At 33.6% G+C, this 14,544-nt stretch overlaps 1 protein-coding gene across 1 annotated transcript in view; it reads right to left on the minus strand.

Annotated features, from left to right (window-relative positions):
• Window positions 1-14,544, minus strand: part of LOC122850403 (titin-like) — a 30,219-nt gene that overhangs the window by 10,221 nt on the left and 5,454 nt on the right. The window contains exons 2-7 of the mRNA XM_044149556.1: window positions 10,123-14,253; window positions 9,624-9,649; window positions 1,175-9,546; window positions 841-869; window positions 326-487; window positions 102-254 (exon numbers count right to left, since the gene is read on the minus strand). Of these exons, the coding sequence (XP_044005491.1) occupies window positions 102-254; window positions 326-487; window positions 841-869; window positions 1,175-9,546; window positions 9,624-9,649; window positions 10,123-14,253 (12,873 nt within the window). The remainder of the gene's footprint in view (window positions 1-101; window positions 255-325; window positions 488-840; window positions 870-1,174; window positions 9,547-9,623; window positions 9,650-10,122; window positions 14,254-14,544) is intronic.

The following is a 14,544-nucleotide window of genomic DNA, read 5'->3' on the forward strand; positions in this document are numbered from 1 at the left end:
AAAAAAAAAAAATGTATATTTATAGTCTTTTTTAATAACTATTAAAATAACTCATTTACTTAATTCATTGACTATCAGTATATATATAATATATATCTTACTTTCGAATATGGGGAGCCTGTCAATTTTTCTATGAATTTTTCTTTGTAAGTAGGTGGTATACTGCTCTTTGTTGAGTAAGTACTGAGCCGGGACCCACCCAGTTTCTTCTGAAATATATTTTTTGATGAACCACCAGTCATGGTTACTGCGATCTATGGATAATATATTCAGTTTAGTAAATTACTGAGCTATATACAAAAATGTTCGATTACTATTCATTTACCAATAATTTTCACTCTTTCTCCTTCTGTAAGGTTAAGTGCCTCTTCAGTTTCAGCAATGTATGGGCAAATAGAAAACATTGAATTACTTTCGTATTCATGGAATTTTTCTCCGTTGAGTTCATGCATATCACTTTGGAGAGAGATACTGAGACTTGCTTCTCCTGAAGAATAAAAAATTATGATAATTATAACACAGAATATTGCTAATATCTAAAACGGTCGAAAAAAAAATTTTAAAAACATTTTTTTTGTTTTAAAAAATCGTATTTTCAAAAGCTCTGTGTCGAAAAGAAAAATGTCTTTAAATTTTAAATTTTTTTGATAGTCTTATTATTCCAAGAAATGTTAATTTTCTTTTAATCGATATATATTTTTTTGTGAACTGTCAGTTTTAGTTTAATAAATTTTTACCTAGGCACGTAAAAATTGAATGCCCCCTCTATTAGTATTTATGTTTAAACACCAATAAATCTGCTCCTACGGTAAACTAAAAAAAACAATTGCAAATTTCTACCTATGTTTATTTTTTCACAGCTTTTTTCGCTATTTTTTAAAATTACTATTCAAAAATAACAACAACTTTTTTTCTAAGCTGCTTGAGGTGACTTATATCATGAAATTGAACTTAAATAGAAATTTGAAAAAGTTGAATTTAGTATTGGCCAAAGGTGGAATAAGATAATCTCCTATTTTACAATATTATTCAAAAATTTTTCCATGCTATCCTTAAACAAATGAATGATTCTTTCAAGTTAAAAATGTTCTTTTCGTTTGTTTAAATGCTTCTTCTAATATGATCACATTAAGAGACCAAGCTTCTAGAAACTATCTTCAATTCATGCGTTTGCTTCTTTCTTTTCAGCTTAGATAAACGTAAATTAAATTTACTAGCTTGCAAATCTTCGTCACTATACTCAGCTTCTGTGACGACATCGCTATTCTGTGAGCCTTCACTATTCTCAAATTCATTGATGACCTCAATTGTTTCTGCATCGGTTTCCTCAGAAAAAGTTGGTGGACGTTTTTTTGATTTCAGGCGGATCTTACCAGACATCGAAATATTCTCTTCTTCGTAAGTATCCAAAGAAATTTGAAATTCCTGATCTACGTCCTCTTTTACTTTTGTTGATCGAGGGCGGTATGTAACATTTTCTGCTTCGGTGAGTTCATTGATATGTTTACGCGTTTTTTTTTGAGATCGTATACTTTGAAGAGTGATGTTTTCAAAAATATCTTGGACTGCTTTTGGTATTGTTTTTGGTGGCTTTCTTCTAAGCGTAATAATGTCAACATCTTCTAAGTCATTTGGACTATTGTTTTTATTGGAAACTGAACAATCAGGAATTTGGTTAGACAGTTTTATGGAATCACATTCCTCGGCAGATTCTAAACTATCTCTGGGAATTTCAATTAAGAAGTTTTCTTCGGAGAACCTGCTCGGAATTTTCTTCACAATCGGTTTTTTCTGACGTTGTGTCATTATTGTAGTCTCTTGCACTTCTGATTCAGAATGATCTTCGGATTCCATGATTGCCAATTGTTGCATTGTCAGTGTATCGTCCGAGTTCGATATGGTGGCAGATTTTTTCAATTTTTCTTTTAAACTTATCGTATCGGCTATAGTTTCTAGATCATTATTTAAAATGTCAGACCTTTGTCTTTTGATTATTATTTGTTCTATTGTTTCATCAAGTAGCGGTTTTTCCTTTAGCTTCCGATTCACAATAGCTTCTACTGCTATGTCGTCTTCTACTAGTGTTTCAACGTGAGTATTATGATCTTTAATCAGTTTTTCAGCGCTACCTCTCTTTCTTGTCACAACTTCAGTTTCGGGCACTTGCTTAGGTTTAATAATTTCTTCTCTTTTTATTTCCAAAACTGTGTCTGGTGTTATAAATTCTAGTTGTTGATCCATATCAACGGTTTTGTTATGGTCAAATTTATCGTTCGATTGTGAATTATTGTTAGCAACTATATCAACAGTTGGCGCGAATTCCTTTGTAGAGAGAGAATTTTTTTCGGGAAGTATATTTTCATTTTTCTTCGTGATGGGTTTCTTCTTACGTTTCGTTGTTACGAAGCTTTTATTTTCATATTGAGATTGTTCTTCGGGTTCAGTAATCGCTAATTGTTCCATCGTCAATGTATCGTCGGATCCCGCTGAAGTGAAAGTTATAGTATCTGCCATAGTACCTGAATTATCGTTCAATGTTTCAGGGCTTTGTTTTTTAATTATAATTTGTTCTATTGTTTCATTAATTAGCGGTTGTTTTTCCAGTTTCCGTTTCACAATAGCTTCTACTGTTATATCGTCCCCTACTAGTGTTTCAACGTCAGTCTTATTATCTTCAATCGGTTTCTCATCACTACCAATCTTTTTTGTCAAAACTTGATTTCCGAGCACTTGGTTCTTCTCAGTTTTTTTTTCTTCAAGAACCTTTTCAGGTTTAACTGTTTCTGCTGTTTTTATTCCCGAAACTGTGTCTGGTGTTAGATATTCTACTTGTTGACCAGAAATATCTATATCAATAGTTTTGTCGAGGGTTTCCTGGTTTGTATAGTCAAATTTATCGGGCAATTGCGGACTTTCGTAAGCAATTTCAGAGTCTGTTGGCTCGAATTCCATAGTGGAAAGAGATGTTTTGTCGGGAAGTATATTTGCAACTTTCTCGGTGATACGTTTCTTCTTACGTTTTGTTGTTACTAAGCTTTTATTTTCATATTGAGATTGTTCTTCCGGTTCCGTAATAGCTAATTGTTTCATTGTCAGTGTATCATCGGATCCCGCTGAAGTGAAAGTTATAGTATCTGCCATAGTACCTGAATCATCGGTCAATGTTTCAGGGCTTTGTTTTTTAATTATTACTTGTTCTATTGTTTCGTCAGTTAGTGGTTGTTCTTTTAATTTCCGTTTCACAATAGCTTCTACTGTTATATCGTCGTTTACTAGTGTTTCAACGTTAGTCTTATTATCTTCAATCAGTTTCTCAACACTACCAAACTTCTTTGTCAAAACTTGATTTCCGAGCACTTGGTTCTTCTCAGTTTTTTTTTTATTAAGAACCTCTTCAGGTTTAACTGTTTCTGCTGTTTTCATTACCGAAACTGTGTCTGGTGTTATATATTCTAATTGTTGATCCGAAATATCTATATCGATAGTTTTGTCGAGTGTTTCCTGGTTTGTATGGTCAAATTCATCGGTCAATTGTTGACTTTCATTAGCAATTTTATAGTCTGTTGGCTCGAATTTCATAGTGGGTAGGGAAGTTTTGTCAGGAAGTATATTTGCATTTTTCTTGCTGATAAGTTTCTTCTTACGTTTTGTTGTTACTAAACTTTTATTTTTATATTGGGATTGTTCTTCCGGTTCCGTAATAGCTAATTGTTTCGTTGTCAGTGTATCATCGGATCCCGCTGAAGTCAAAGTTATAGTATCTGCCATAGTACCTGGATAATCGTCCGATGTTTCGGGGCTTTGTTTTTCAATTATTATCTGTTCTATTGTTTCGTCTATTAGCGGTTGTTCTTTCAGATTCCGTTTCACAATAGCTTCTACTGTTATATCGTCTCCTACTAGTGTTTCAACGTCAGTCTTATTATCTTCAATCGGTTTCTCATCACTACCAATCTTTTTTGTCAAAACTTGATTTCCGAGCACTTGGTTCTTCTCAGTTTTTTTTTCTTCAAGAACCTTTTCAGGTTTAACTGTTTCTGCTGTTTTTATTTCCGAAACTGTGTCTGGTGTTATATATTCTACTTGTTGATCAGAAATATCTATATAAATAGTTTTGTCGAGAGTTTCCTGGTTTGTATGGTCAGATTTATCGGTCAATTGCGGACTTTCGTTGGCAATTTCAGAGTCTGTTGGCTCGAATTCCATAGTGGAAAGTGAAGTTTTGTCAGGAAGTATATTTGCAACTTTCTTGGTGATAAGTTTCTTCTTACGTTTTGTTGTTACTAAGCTTTTATTTTCATATTGAGATTGTTCTTCCAGTTCCGTAATAGCTAATTGTTCCATTGTCAGTGTATCATCAGATCCCGCTGAAGTCAAAGTTATAGTATCTGCCATAGTACCTAAATTATCGGTCAATGTTTCAGGGCCTTGTTTTTTAATTATTATTTGTTCTATTGTTTCGTCAATTAGTGGTTGTTCTTTCAGTTTCCGTTTCACAATAGCTTCTACCGTTATATCGTCTGCTACTAGTGTTTCAACGTTAGTCTTATCATTTCCAATCGGTTTCTCAGCACTACTAATTTTCTTCGTCAATCCTCGATTACCGGGCACTTGGTTCTTCTCAGTTTTTTTTTTATCAATTACCTCTTTATATTTAACTGTTTCTGCTTTTTCTATTTCCGAAAGTGTGCCTGGTGTTATATATTCTATTCGTTCATCAGAAATATCTATATCAATAGTTTTGTCGAGTGTTTCCTGGTTTGTATAGTCAAATTTATCGTCGTCTGCAATTTTATAGTCAGTTGGCTCGAATTCCATTGTGGAGAGAGAAATTTCGTCAGGAAGCATATTCGCATCTTTCTTCGTATTGGGTTTTTTCCTACTTTTTTTCGTTACTGAGATTTCATTCTTATATTGTGTTTGTTCTTTGGGTTCCGTAATCGCTAATTGATCTATTGTTAGTGTATCGTTGGATCTCGATGAAGCGACAGTTTTTTCCAATTTTTTGTCTAAAGTTACAGTATCTGCCGTAGTATGTAGATTATCGTTCATTGTCTCAGGGCTTTGTTCTTCGTTCATGAGCTGATCTATTGTTTCGTTGATGAGCGGTTGATCTCCAGGTTTCAATGTTCTGATATCTTCCATTGTTATTTTGTCTTCTATTGGCGATATAACGTTTGTCTCATCCTTTTTACTCGATTTTCTGATCAATTTATTAGCACTTCTAATTTTCTTTGTCACAACGGTATTTTCGGGCACTTGGTTCTTCTTTGTTGTTTGTTTATTGATAACCTCTTGGGGTTCACATATTTTTTCTTTCTTTTTTTCCAAAACTTTGTCTGTTGTTATATATTCTAATTGTTTAACAGAGTCATCTATATCGATAGTTTTGTCTAATAGTTCCTGGTTTTTAAGGTTAAATACATCCCTTAGATGTGGACTGTCATTAGCAATTTCATACTCTGTGGGCTCGAATTCTATTGTGGAGAGAAGAATTTTTTGAGGAAGCATATTTGCTACATTCTTAGTGATTGGTTTCTTCTTACGTTCTGTTGTCACCAAGATTTTATCGTCATATTGAGGTTGTTCGTCAGGTTTTGTAATCGCTAATTGTTCCATTGTGAGTGTATCGTCAGATACCGATGAAGTGACGGTTTTTTTCGATTTTTTTTTCAAAGTTATAGTATCTGTCAAAGTATTTACATTATCGTTTGATGTTCCAAGGCTTTGTTTTTTAATAATCATTTGTTCTTTAATTTCGTCGACTAGCGGTTGTTCATTGAATTTCCGTTTTACAATCGCTTCAGCCTCTATGTCCTCTTTCACTTCTATGTAGACGGTAGTCTCGTTATCTTCAATCGGTTTTTCAGCGATACTAATCTTTCTTGTCACAACTTTATTTTCGGGCACTTGGTTCTTTTTAGTCGATTCTTTATCAATAACGTTTTGGGGTTCGAATATTCCTTTTGTTTTTTTTTTCAATAATGTGCCTGGTGTTATATATTCCAATTGTTGATCAGAAATATCTATATCAATAGTTTTGTCGAGTGTTTCCTGATTTGTATAGTCAAATTTATCGTCGTCAGCAATTCCATAGTCAGTTGGCTCGAATTCCATTGTGGAGAGAGAAATTTCGGCAGGAAGCATATTTGCATCTTCCTTCGTGATGGGTTCCTTCTTACGTTTTGTTGTTACTGAGATTTTATTCTCATATTGTGGTTGTTCTTTGGGTTCCGTAATCGCTAATTGTTCTATTGTTAGTGTATCGTTGGATCTCGATGAAGCGACAGTTTTTTCCAATTTTTTGTCTAAAGTTACAGTATCTGCCGTAGTATGTAGATTATCGTTCATTGTTTCAGGGCTTCGTTCTTTGATTATGATCTGATCTATTGTTTCGTTGATTAGCGGTTTATCTTCAGGTTTCAATGTTCTGATAGCTGCCATTGTTTTTTCGTCTCCTAGTGGTGATATAACTTTTGTCTCATGCTTTCCATTCGGTTTTTCAGTGACACTAGATTCTTTCGTCACAACTGCGTGCTTGGGCTCGTCGTTGTCGAAGTTGTGTTTTTCTTCATCAACAAATTTTTCAGGTTTTAACTTTTGTATTGTTATTATTTTCGAAACTATATCTGTTGGTATATACTCTAGGTGTTTTTCTAAGTCATCTCCATCGATAGTTTTACTGATGACTTCATGATCTAAAGTTACATCAAGTAATTCTTGATTTGGGTGGTCAAATTTTTCTTCTAAAGGTAAACTGTCGTCATTGTTCCCATAGTCGGTGTGTTGTATACTGTTTCTATATTGAGGTTCGTCTTCAAATTCTGTGATCGCTAATTGTGGCATCGTCAGTTTTCTGTCTGATCCCGATAATGTGATAGTTTTTTTCAACTTTCCTTTCGAAGTTACAGTATTTGTCATAGTTTTCAGATTAGTATTTGATTTTTCATAGTTTTGTTCCGTCTTAATTTTTTGTTCAATTGTTAAATCATTGAGCCGTTGTTTCTTGAGTTTTCGTTTCACAATAGCTGGTACTGTTATGTCGTCTTCTACTGACGGTTCAACTTTATTCTCATCCTTTCCAACTGATGTTTTATTGGTACTCATCTCTTTTGGCACAACTTCAATTTCGGGCTTTTGGTTTTTGACCTCGCTGGTTGTTTCTTCAGCAATACTCTTCTGAGGTGCCACTATTTCATCTTTTTTTTTTTCCAAAATTGTGTCTGATGTTATGTATTCTAGTCGTTGATCAACATTATCTATATTAATATTTTTGTTGAAATTTAACTGATTCGTGTAGTTAAATTCATCAGTTTCAGCAATTATATTATCAGTTGGCTTCATCTCCATTGTGGAAATAGGCATTTTTTCAGAACGTTTATTTGCAACTTTCCTTGTAATGGGTTTTTTCTTATGTTGTGTTTTTACTGATATCGTATCTTTATATTCTGATTGTTCTGTAGGTTCTGTAATCACTAATTGTCCGATAATCAGTGTATTGTCTAATCCCGATGGAGTGACAGTTGTTCCTAATTTTTCTTTCAAAGCTTCAGTATCTGTTTGTTCAGATTGTGTATGTTTCGCAATGACAGATTGCTGTAATCTATTATTGTCTTCCGACAAGTCTGCTTTCTTTACAGCACATTTTTTTACATCGATTTGTAAGTGTTGATTTTCTTGCAATGTGGTCGTCTCCGTCATATATTCCATTTTATTTTCGGATGAATAAGGAACTTTTGTTTCTATTTTTGATCTATCAATTACAATATCATTGGTTTTCTTCTCATTCGTGATTATTGGTTCTTGGATATCATTCGGAAATTTAATGTTAACTGTACCAATTGCTGTTTTTCTGATTTTATCGTCACAAGTCACTTCCGTAGAATCATGTTCCATTACTTTCACTTCATCTGACGGAAATTCATCTTTTTCCCGTACTTGTTGAAATTTGAGACGTTTCGGGACATGTTTCTCTTCAGTGACTACTTCTTCAGGTTGTTCAATCGTTAAGATTTTTCCTGACAGTGCTTGATGAATAACTGTTTGTATTTCAAGTTCTTGATTGTTTTGTTCATCATTACTGCTTTTTTCAAAACTTTTTTCAAGCTGTACTTTTTTTGTTTGTCTCTTCTTCAACTTTATGTCTTGTGTTTTGCGCTCTGTTCGGAAATCCGGTTCAATAATGACTAATTTTTTTGATACAATATTTTTTGTTACATTTTCAATAATAATTGGCTTTTTCAGAATAATATCTTTAGAATTATGAGTTTCATCTTTTCCGTCGACGATTGGCTCTACATCTGTCGAAATCCTCTCCTTAGGTGTGTTGTCTTGGAAACACAATGGTTCTCCTTTCACTAATTCTTCATCTTCGTTCTGGTCCTGCGTCGGTTTCTGTAGTTCTGATTCTACAGGTTCTTCTACGATTTTAGCCACAGAGAATTGATCCATACTTATAATTGATGAATCGTCATCATAAGCAGATTCGTTCAATTGCTGGTGGTAAGATAATTCATTATGACTTTCATTAGGTTTTTCAATTTTCGGAGACTTTAGTTCAAGCTTATCTAACGCAGGAAATCTCAATTTTTCAATTTTTCTTTTCGAATGTTCAACAGCTTCTTCTACGCTTCGTGACAATATACCGCTTTGTATAAAGTTGGGTGCAATAGAACTTAAGACTGAATATTTATATTCAGATGGGAAATCATTGACGAACGTTATTCGACTTCGAAGCATAAACTTGGGTAACTGTAATGAAGAGATTTTTTTTTTTTTTGTAGTAACTGCTTGTCGCAACTTGATTGTTCCGAATTGCGGTTGTTCCTGAGAGTGGGTAAATAAAAGCTTATTGGGTTTATTGACACCTTCATTGAGTTTAAGTTGAACAGGTTTCAGTAGTTTTTTCGTTTCATGATTAACATTTTTATCGTTTACATATTCCCGAGGAACCTTTTCAGGCATGGACTCTAAGACTGGTCGCTCGTAATCAGGTTCTATCCAATTTTCCCATTCTTTTTTTTGAGATACCTCTGTTTGTCTTTTTTTTGTCTTTTTTAATTTTTTTCTGTTTTTGCTATTCTCATCTTGTAGTAATATTGAGTTTTTTTCTTTAATCACTTCTGTGTGTGGTTCTTCCATTATCATTCCAGATGAAACCATTTCTAAATGTGGGGCTTCGGTCAAGTCTCCGGCTATTATTTCAAATGAGCTATCGAATTTACATTTTGAGTCAACATCTAAATATTGTAGTTCAAGTTTCTGTGAGAAAGAAAGAATTGAGGAATCTTGAACATTATTGTCTTGAGTGTTTTGATGAAGCACTCTTGATATGTTAGAAAGAGGGCCAGCAATAACATTGTCTTCGAGTTCAACGTTTTTTTTTGTTAGACTTTCTGTATTCATTTCAGGGACATATGAAGTTTCATTAGTAGAGATTGAAACTTCAGCTAAACTTTTATCTTGAATACTTGCAATACTTTTATGTTCATTCCCAATAAAGTAATCATGTACGAAACTTTGTTCTGCATGTTCTTCACAAACGTTCTGAAATAAAAATGTTATTTTTTAATTATGAAGATCTTATCTGTCCCAAATTTCCGTTTGTTTGCAATAAATCTTACCGTAGTAACAGCCAATTCTGGAGAAACTGAAAAAGTTGAATAATAAATTAAAAGCGTCAAAATCATATTAGTTTATTTTAAAAAACAGAAACTTGGAAAAAAATTAAGAAGTTCCCCCACCGGGATTTGAACCCGAGTCTTTTCTTTTCCGGGCAAAAGTCTTAACCTCAAGATGACAGAGCTTCTCAATTTTTTAAAGTTTTAACAATTTAACACCGACGTCCTTCTATTCGTCATTAGAGCCATCTTAAAAATAGAAATAGAAAGGAAAAAATCTTAAACTATTCTGGTGTAGGTTAGCTAGTTTATTTTTTTGTGTTATTATAATGATTTATTTGCTTCTAAAGATGAGGACCAATGAAACACCTTCTGAAAATCGGAAAAAACGTATGGAGCTCTGTGAAGAAATTTCTTTAATCAGGAAGATTTTTTCGTACAATTACTGAACAAAATGTAAACATGATAATAAAAAATTGTAGAAGAACACAGAAATACTGACCTTCGAAAATTACAGACTCGTAAGCATTTTGATTTGGTGTAAAGTCATGTATCAGTTTCTCGTGTATTTGTAATGTAGTGTTCAAATCGTTGTTGTTTTCTATTGATTGATCATCATTACTTTTTTTCTTTGAAGTCTGGGTAGTGTCCCTTAATTTGCACAACGATCGGTCAACTGTCATATGAAGATTTTTCGTGCCAATGGATGGTGTAGATAAGTTTTCTAAAGGAGTCAAATACTCAGCGGATTGATACACGTTATTTGGTTCTTTAAGTTCAATCATACCATCATATCTTTCTGAATCGACAGAAGAAGATGTTATTTCATTATGTTTAATTTTACCCGGACTAATAGCATGTTGATTTAGATGCATCTTTTTTTCGCACATTTCAAGTTTCAATGACGGTTCAACCGAAAATTGTAGATTGGCAATCTTTTTTTTTTTTCTCGCCGATGCTTCTACCGAAACCATTTCTTCTGTTGCCAAAATAGAACGATCAAGGACGATCATTTGATCTACGTCAGTTTGGGGCGACTCACTGGCCTCTTTTATATCGAGAATCTCGAGATCAGCAAAGAGAGATGATAGTCTTTCATCTTTAATTACATTGGTACTGACAGCATGGTCTTTTGTGATCTTAATTTCCTCAATTGGGCTCTCTGGCGTTGTTATCTCTACTGATGTTAAAATCAGTTCGGTTTGATCCTTTATTACATTCGGCTGTACAAGTTTCGTAACGGAGCAACTAAAAGGAGTTAATTTCTCTTCAATGGTTTTTTCAAGCTCCGGAAAATTTGATGAGTCCCCTAGTTTAATTTTATCATTGTCTATCATGATTTCAATTTTCCCGCGACTTATTGATTTTTTCACCGTCTCGTCTGGTGAGCCAAGGATGGAACTTGCTTCTCCTTCAAGAATATTCGAAGTAAGATTGGCATCAATGTTCGGGGATATAAAATCGGAAAAGACTTTTATCCTATCGACAGGTTTCTCACTGATTAATAAATGAGGTTTTTCGGCAGCCTTGTATGCATCAGGTTTTTGTTGCTTTAGTCTTATCCTTTCGGAAGCTGTCAGTTTCGTTGCTGTAGCAGAAGAATTGTGATTGTTATGCTGATCATCTTCAATTTCTTCGGTCGGTATATTTTTATCGATGGTCATATCGAGCACCTCGGCAACGTCGAGATGCGATGATATAATTTTATCTTGCATCATACTATAGACATGGTCGTTTACTACCTTTTTGGGTACGCTTATTTCTTGACATGTTTCAAACAGTTCATTAAGCGTTAACATCTCTGCTGATAAGAATATCGGTTTGCTATGTTCTTTCATTGCAATAACATGATTATCTTGAACAACAAAGGAGTCTAAAGGAATGGTTTTTTTCTTAACTATTCCTTTTACCTTTAAAAGATTTGAATCAACTAATTCTATTTTATCATCATCCTTCAAAAACTCCAATTTTTCACGAAAATTGACTCTATTCTCTTTTACTTCCGATGAGGACAGCTTATGAGTTGCTTCTTCACTGAAAATATTTGAATCGAGATAAACAGTCGTTGTCTTTCCAATAACAGAGGGAGACTCGGTTACCTCATTGGTCGCTGAAATTCTTATGTCAACAGGGAATACACTAACTGGTGAAAAAATATCTTCGGAGACCTCATTTGTTTCGTTTTCTGGTGAAGGTTTTTCAGAGAACATTTGGTGGGCAATTTTTATTTTCGTTTTATCAATTGTTTTTTCTGTCACTTTTGTTGTTAAAATGGAATAGTCAAGGTTCATTTGTTCTTCAACTGCTACGGTATTCTGAGTGGATGGGTTGGTAACAAGTACTTTACTAACGTCGGTAAGGGATGGGATCGTTCTCCCACAAGTTTTCATTGGTTCATGTGCTGTTAAAATTTTTTCTGGTACATATTCTAATTCTCTCTCTTCCTGTGACGTACAACCGTCAGTATTTGAATCAATATTATCAATACTTTGCGGCTGAATAATATCAGGGAACATGCTAATACTATCGGTTCCTGAAATTTTTTCGTTAAACGGCTGTCCAATGACTGTTGAACAGAAATTTAAATTACTACCATCTATTTTATCTTCTTGTAACGATTTTACAGAAGATTTTTGGATAACAATTTTTTTCTTTTTTTTTGATATCGGTTTTTCCGAAAGCGTCGTTTCTGCTGCGAGAATAATAGAATGGAGATCCATTTGCTGATTGGATTCAATGAAGTTCGGGATCACGATATTAGTGTTGACCCTTATATCAAGTACTTCGGAAATGTTAGGTGGCAGTGACTCTTTTCTTTTTTCGATGACACGTGTACTGACAGCACTCTTTTTTGACATATTTATCGGCACGCTTTTTGTTTCATTTGTATTCATTAGTTCATCAGACATTAAAACTTCTGCCGATGTAAATATTAATTTGCTATGATTTTCTATCAAAGTAGGCTCATTATTTTCTGGAAGAAGTGAGCTGAAAGAATTCGTTTCTTCGTTCATTGTTTCTTTTATTTTGTTTTCAAAATCATCTGTGGATTTCGTTTCAACGATTTTTGGCTGAATGATCTGAGGAAACACACTGACTTTATCGGTTGTTGAAATCTTTTCGTCAGCTGGCTGTGTACTGATTGGTAGAGAGAAATTTTCATTATTATGGTCTGTTTCACCTTTTTGTAATGATTTTACCGTGGGTTTCTGGTGAACGATTTTTTTATTTTTTTTGGTTCTTTTCGTATCTAAAGTCGTCGATTCTACTGCTGAAATTGGATGATCAACGTTCAATTGTTGATTGGATTCTACGGAATTCCGGGTCAAGATATTAGTATTACCCTGGATGTCAAGCACTCCGAAAACGTTAGGAACAGATAATTCATCTTTATTTTCGAGAAAATTTGAATACACAAAATACTCTTTCAAAATCTTTTCTGGTAGACTCTTTTCTTGATTTGTATTCATCAGTTCCCCATGAATTATTTCTTTGATCTTCGAAGAATCTAATTTTTCTGATTCTTCGTTATCAACATCAATTACAAATTTTTGTTTTTTTTTAGAGATCATTTTTTTCATTTCTATTTCCGGTATAGTCAAGAAAGAAGTCTCTCCTGAATATGAAGTATCAGAACCGGAGAAGTCAGCTGAAAGATCAAAAGTCTCGACAACATCAGAAGCATATGGTATTTTTGTATCGTCAATAACAAGGCTACTCATCGCATGCTCTTTTATTGTTTCCGTGAAGGAGGTTTTTTCTTGACTCGTTTCAATTCTTGTATCTGACAAAATTATCTGTGTTAGTGGATGTTTAACTTGGTTATATTCTTGTCTAGGGTTAGACTGATCGGGTTTTGAAGTAAACAAGTCTAAAGACATGTTTTTTTCCTCAATGGTTTTTTGAACTATATCTTTTTTCATCTCATTTTCTTTTCGTTGACTAATTGATCTTCGTAATAATGCCAGCCTAGAAGTTGTCTCGTCTATGAAAACATCTGTATCAAAACTATCAGTGGTTTCAATGTCAATGCTATTGTTTGTCACTTTGGTCGTTTCAATGTCTGAAATCTCTTCTTCAACACATTTCTTGATTGGTACTATTAGATCGTTAGGACCTCTAAGTGTTTTACGCTCGTGTCCTAAGCTTAGTGAAGGTTTTCGATGATCAATTATCGGAATAAGTGTTTCTAATTTTGTTTTATTTAGACGAGTTCGCTGTATATGATCTTCAGGGTAGATTAACTGTTCGGCATTAGTTTCAATTTCTTCTATCTCTTCTATTTTAGTAGGATTTATTAATTCAGTATCTTCTGAATCATCTACTTCTTGTATTTGCAAAAACTCATTTTTCGGAATATCCCATGTTTTCAAGTCAATATTTTCCATTTCTTCTTCGATTATTATCGTATTTTGTTTTTTATTATTATTCTTATTTTTTTGACAAATCGTTGTCTTCTTCGTTTTGAGGGCAGATGGACTGTTATTATTTTGCCCTTGTATAAATTTAGTAATAAATTCTTCAAAAACTTCGGTATTTGACTCCTCTGATTGTATTGGTTCATGAGTGTAATTTTGTAGTGTGTCGTGTAATTTCTTTTGTGTAAGCTGCTCTACTGAAATTCTTGATGTTTCTGGAATGTATAGAGAAAGTAGTGTTACGTTATTGATTACGTTTGTTTGTGTGGTATGGTGGTCCGTCGTCCATCGTCAATTACGGTTTTACTTCAATGTGGTTTGACTTCTTAATTTTCTTGTTCTCTATTCATATGCAAGTATGTATCTGATAATTTTCTATATATGTTTCGTTCCCTTATGAATAAATTATTATGACTTACCTTTTGTTGTGCAACTGTAATGCAAAAATACCTAAGATCTTTGCAGACTTTACCTCTTGTCATTTGTTTTGACAAAATATGTTTCTG

Source organism: Aphidius gifuensis, linkage group LG2 (assembly GCF_014905175.1).
Source record: "Aphidius gifuensis isolate YNYX2018 linkage group LG2, ASM1490517v1, whole genome shotgun sequence".
Lineage (NCBI taxonomy): Eukaryota > Metazoa > Arthropoda > Insecta > Hymenoptera > Braconidae > Aphidius > Aphidius gifuensis.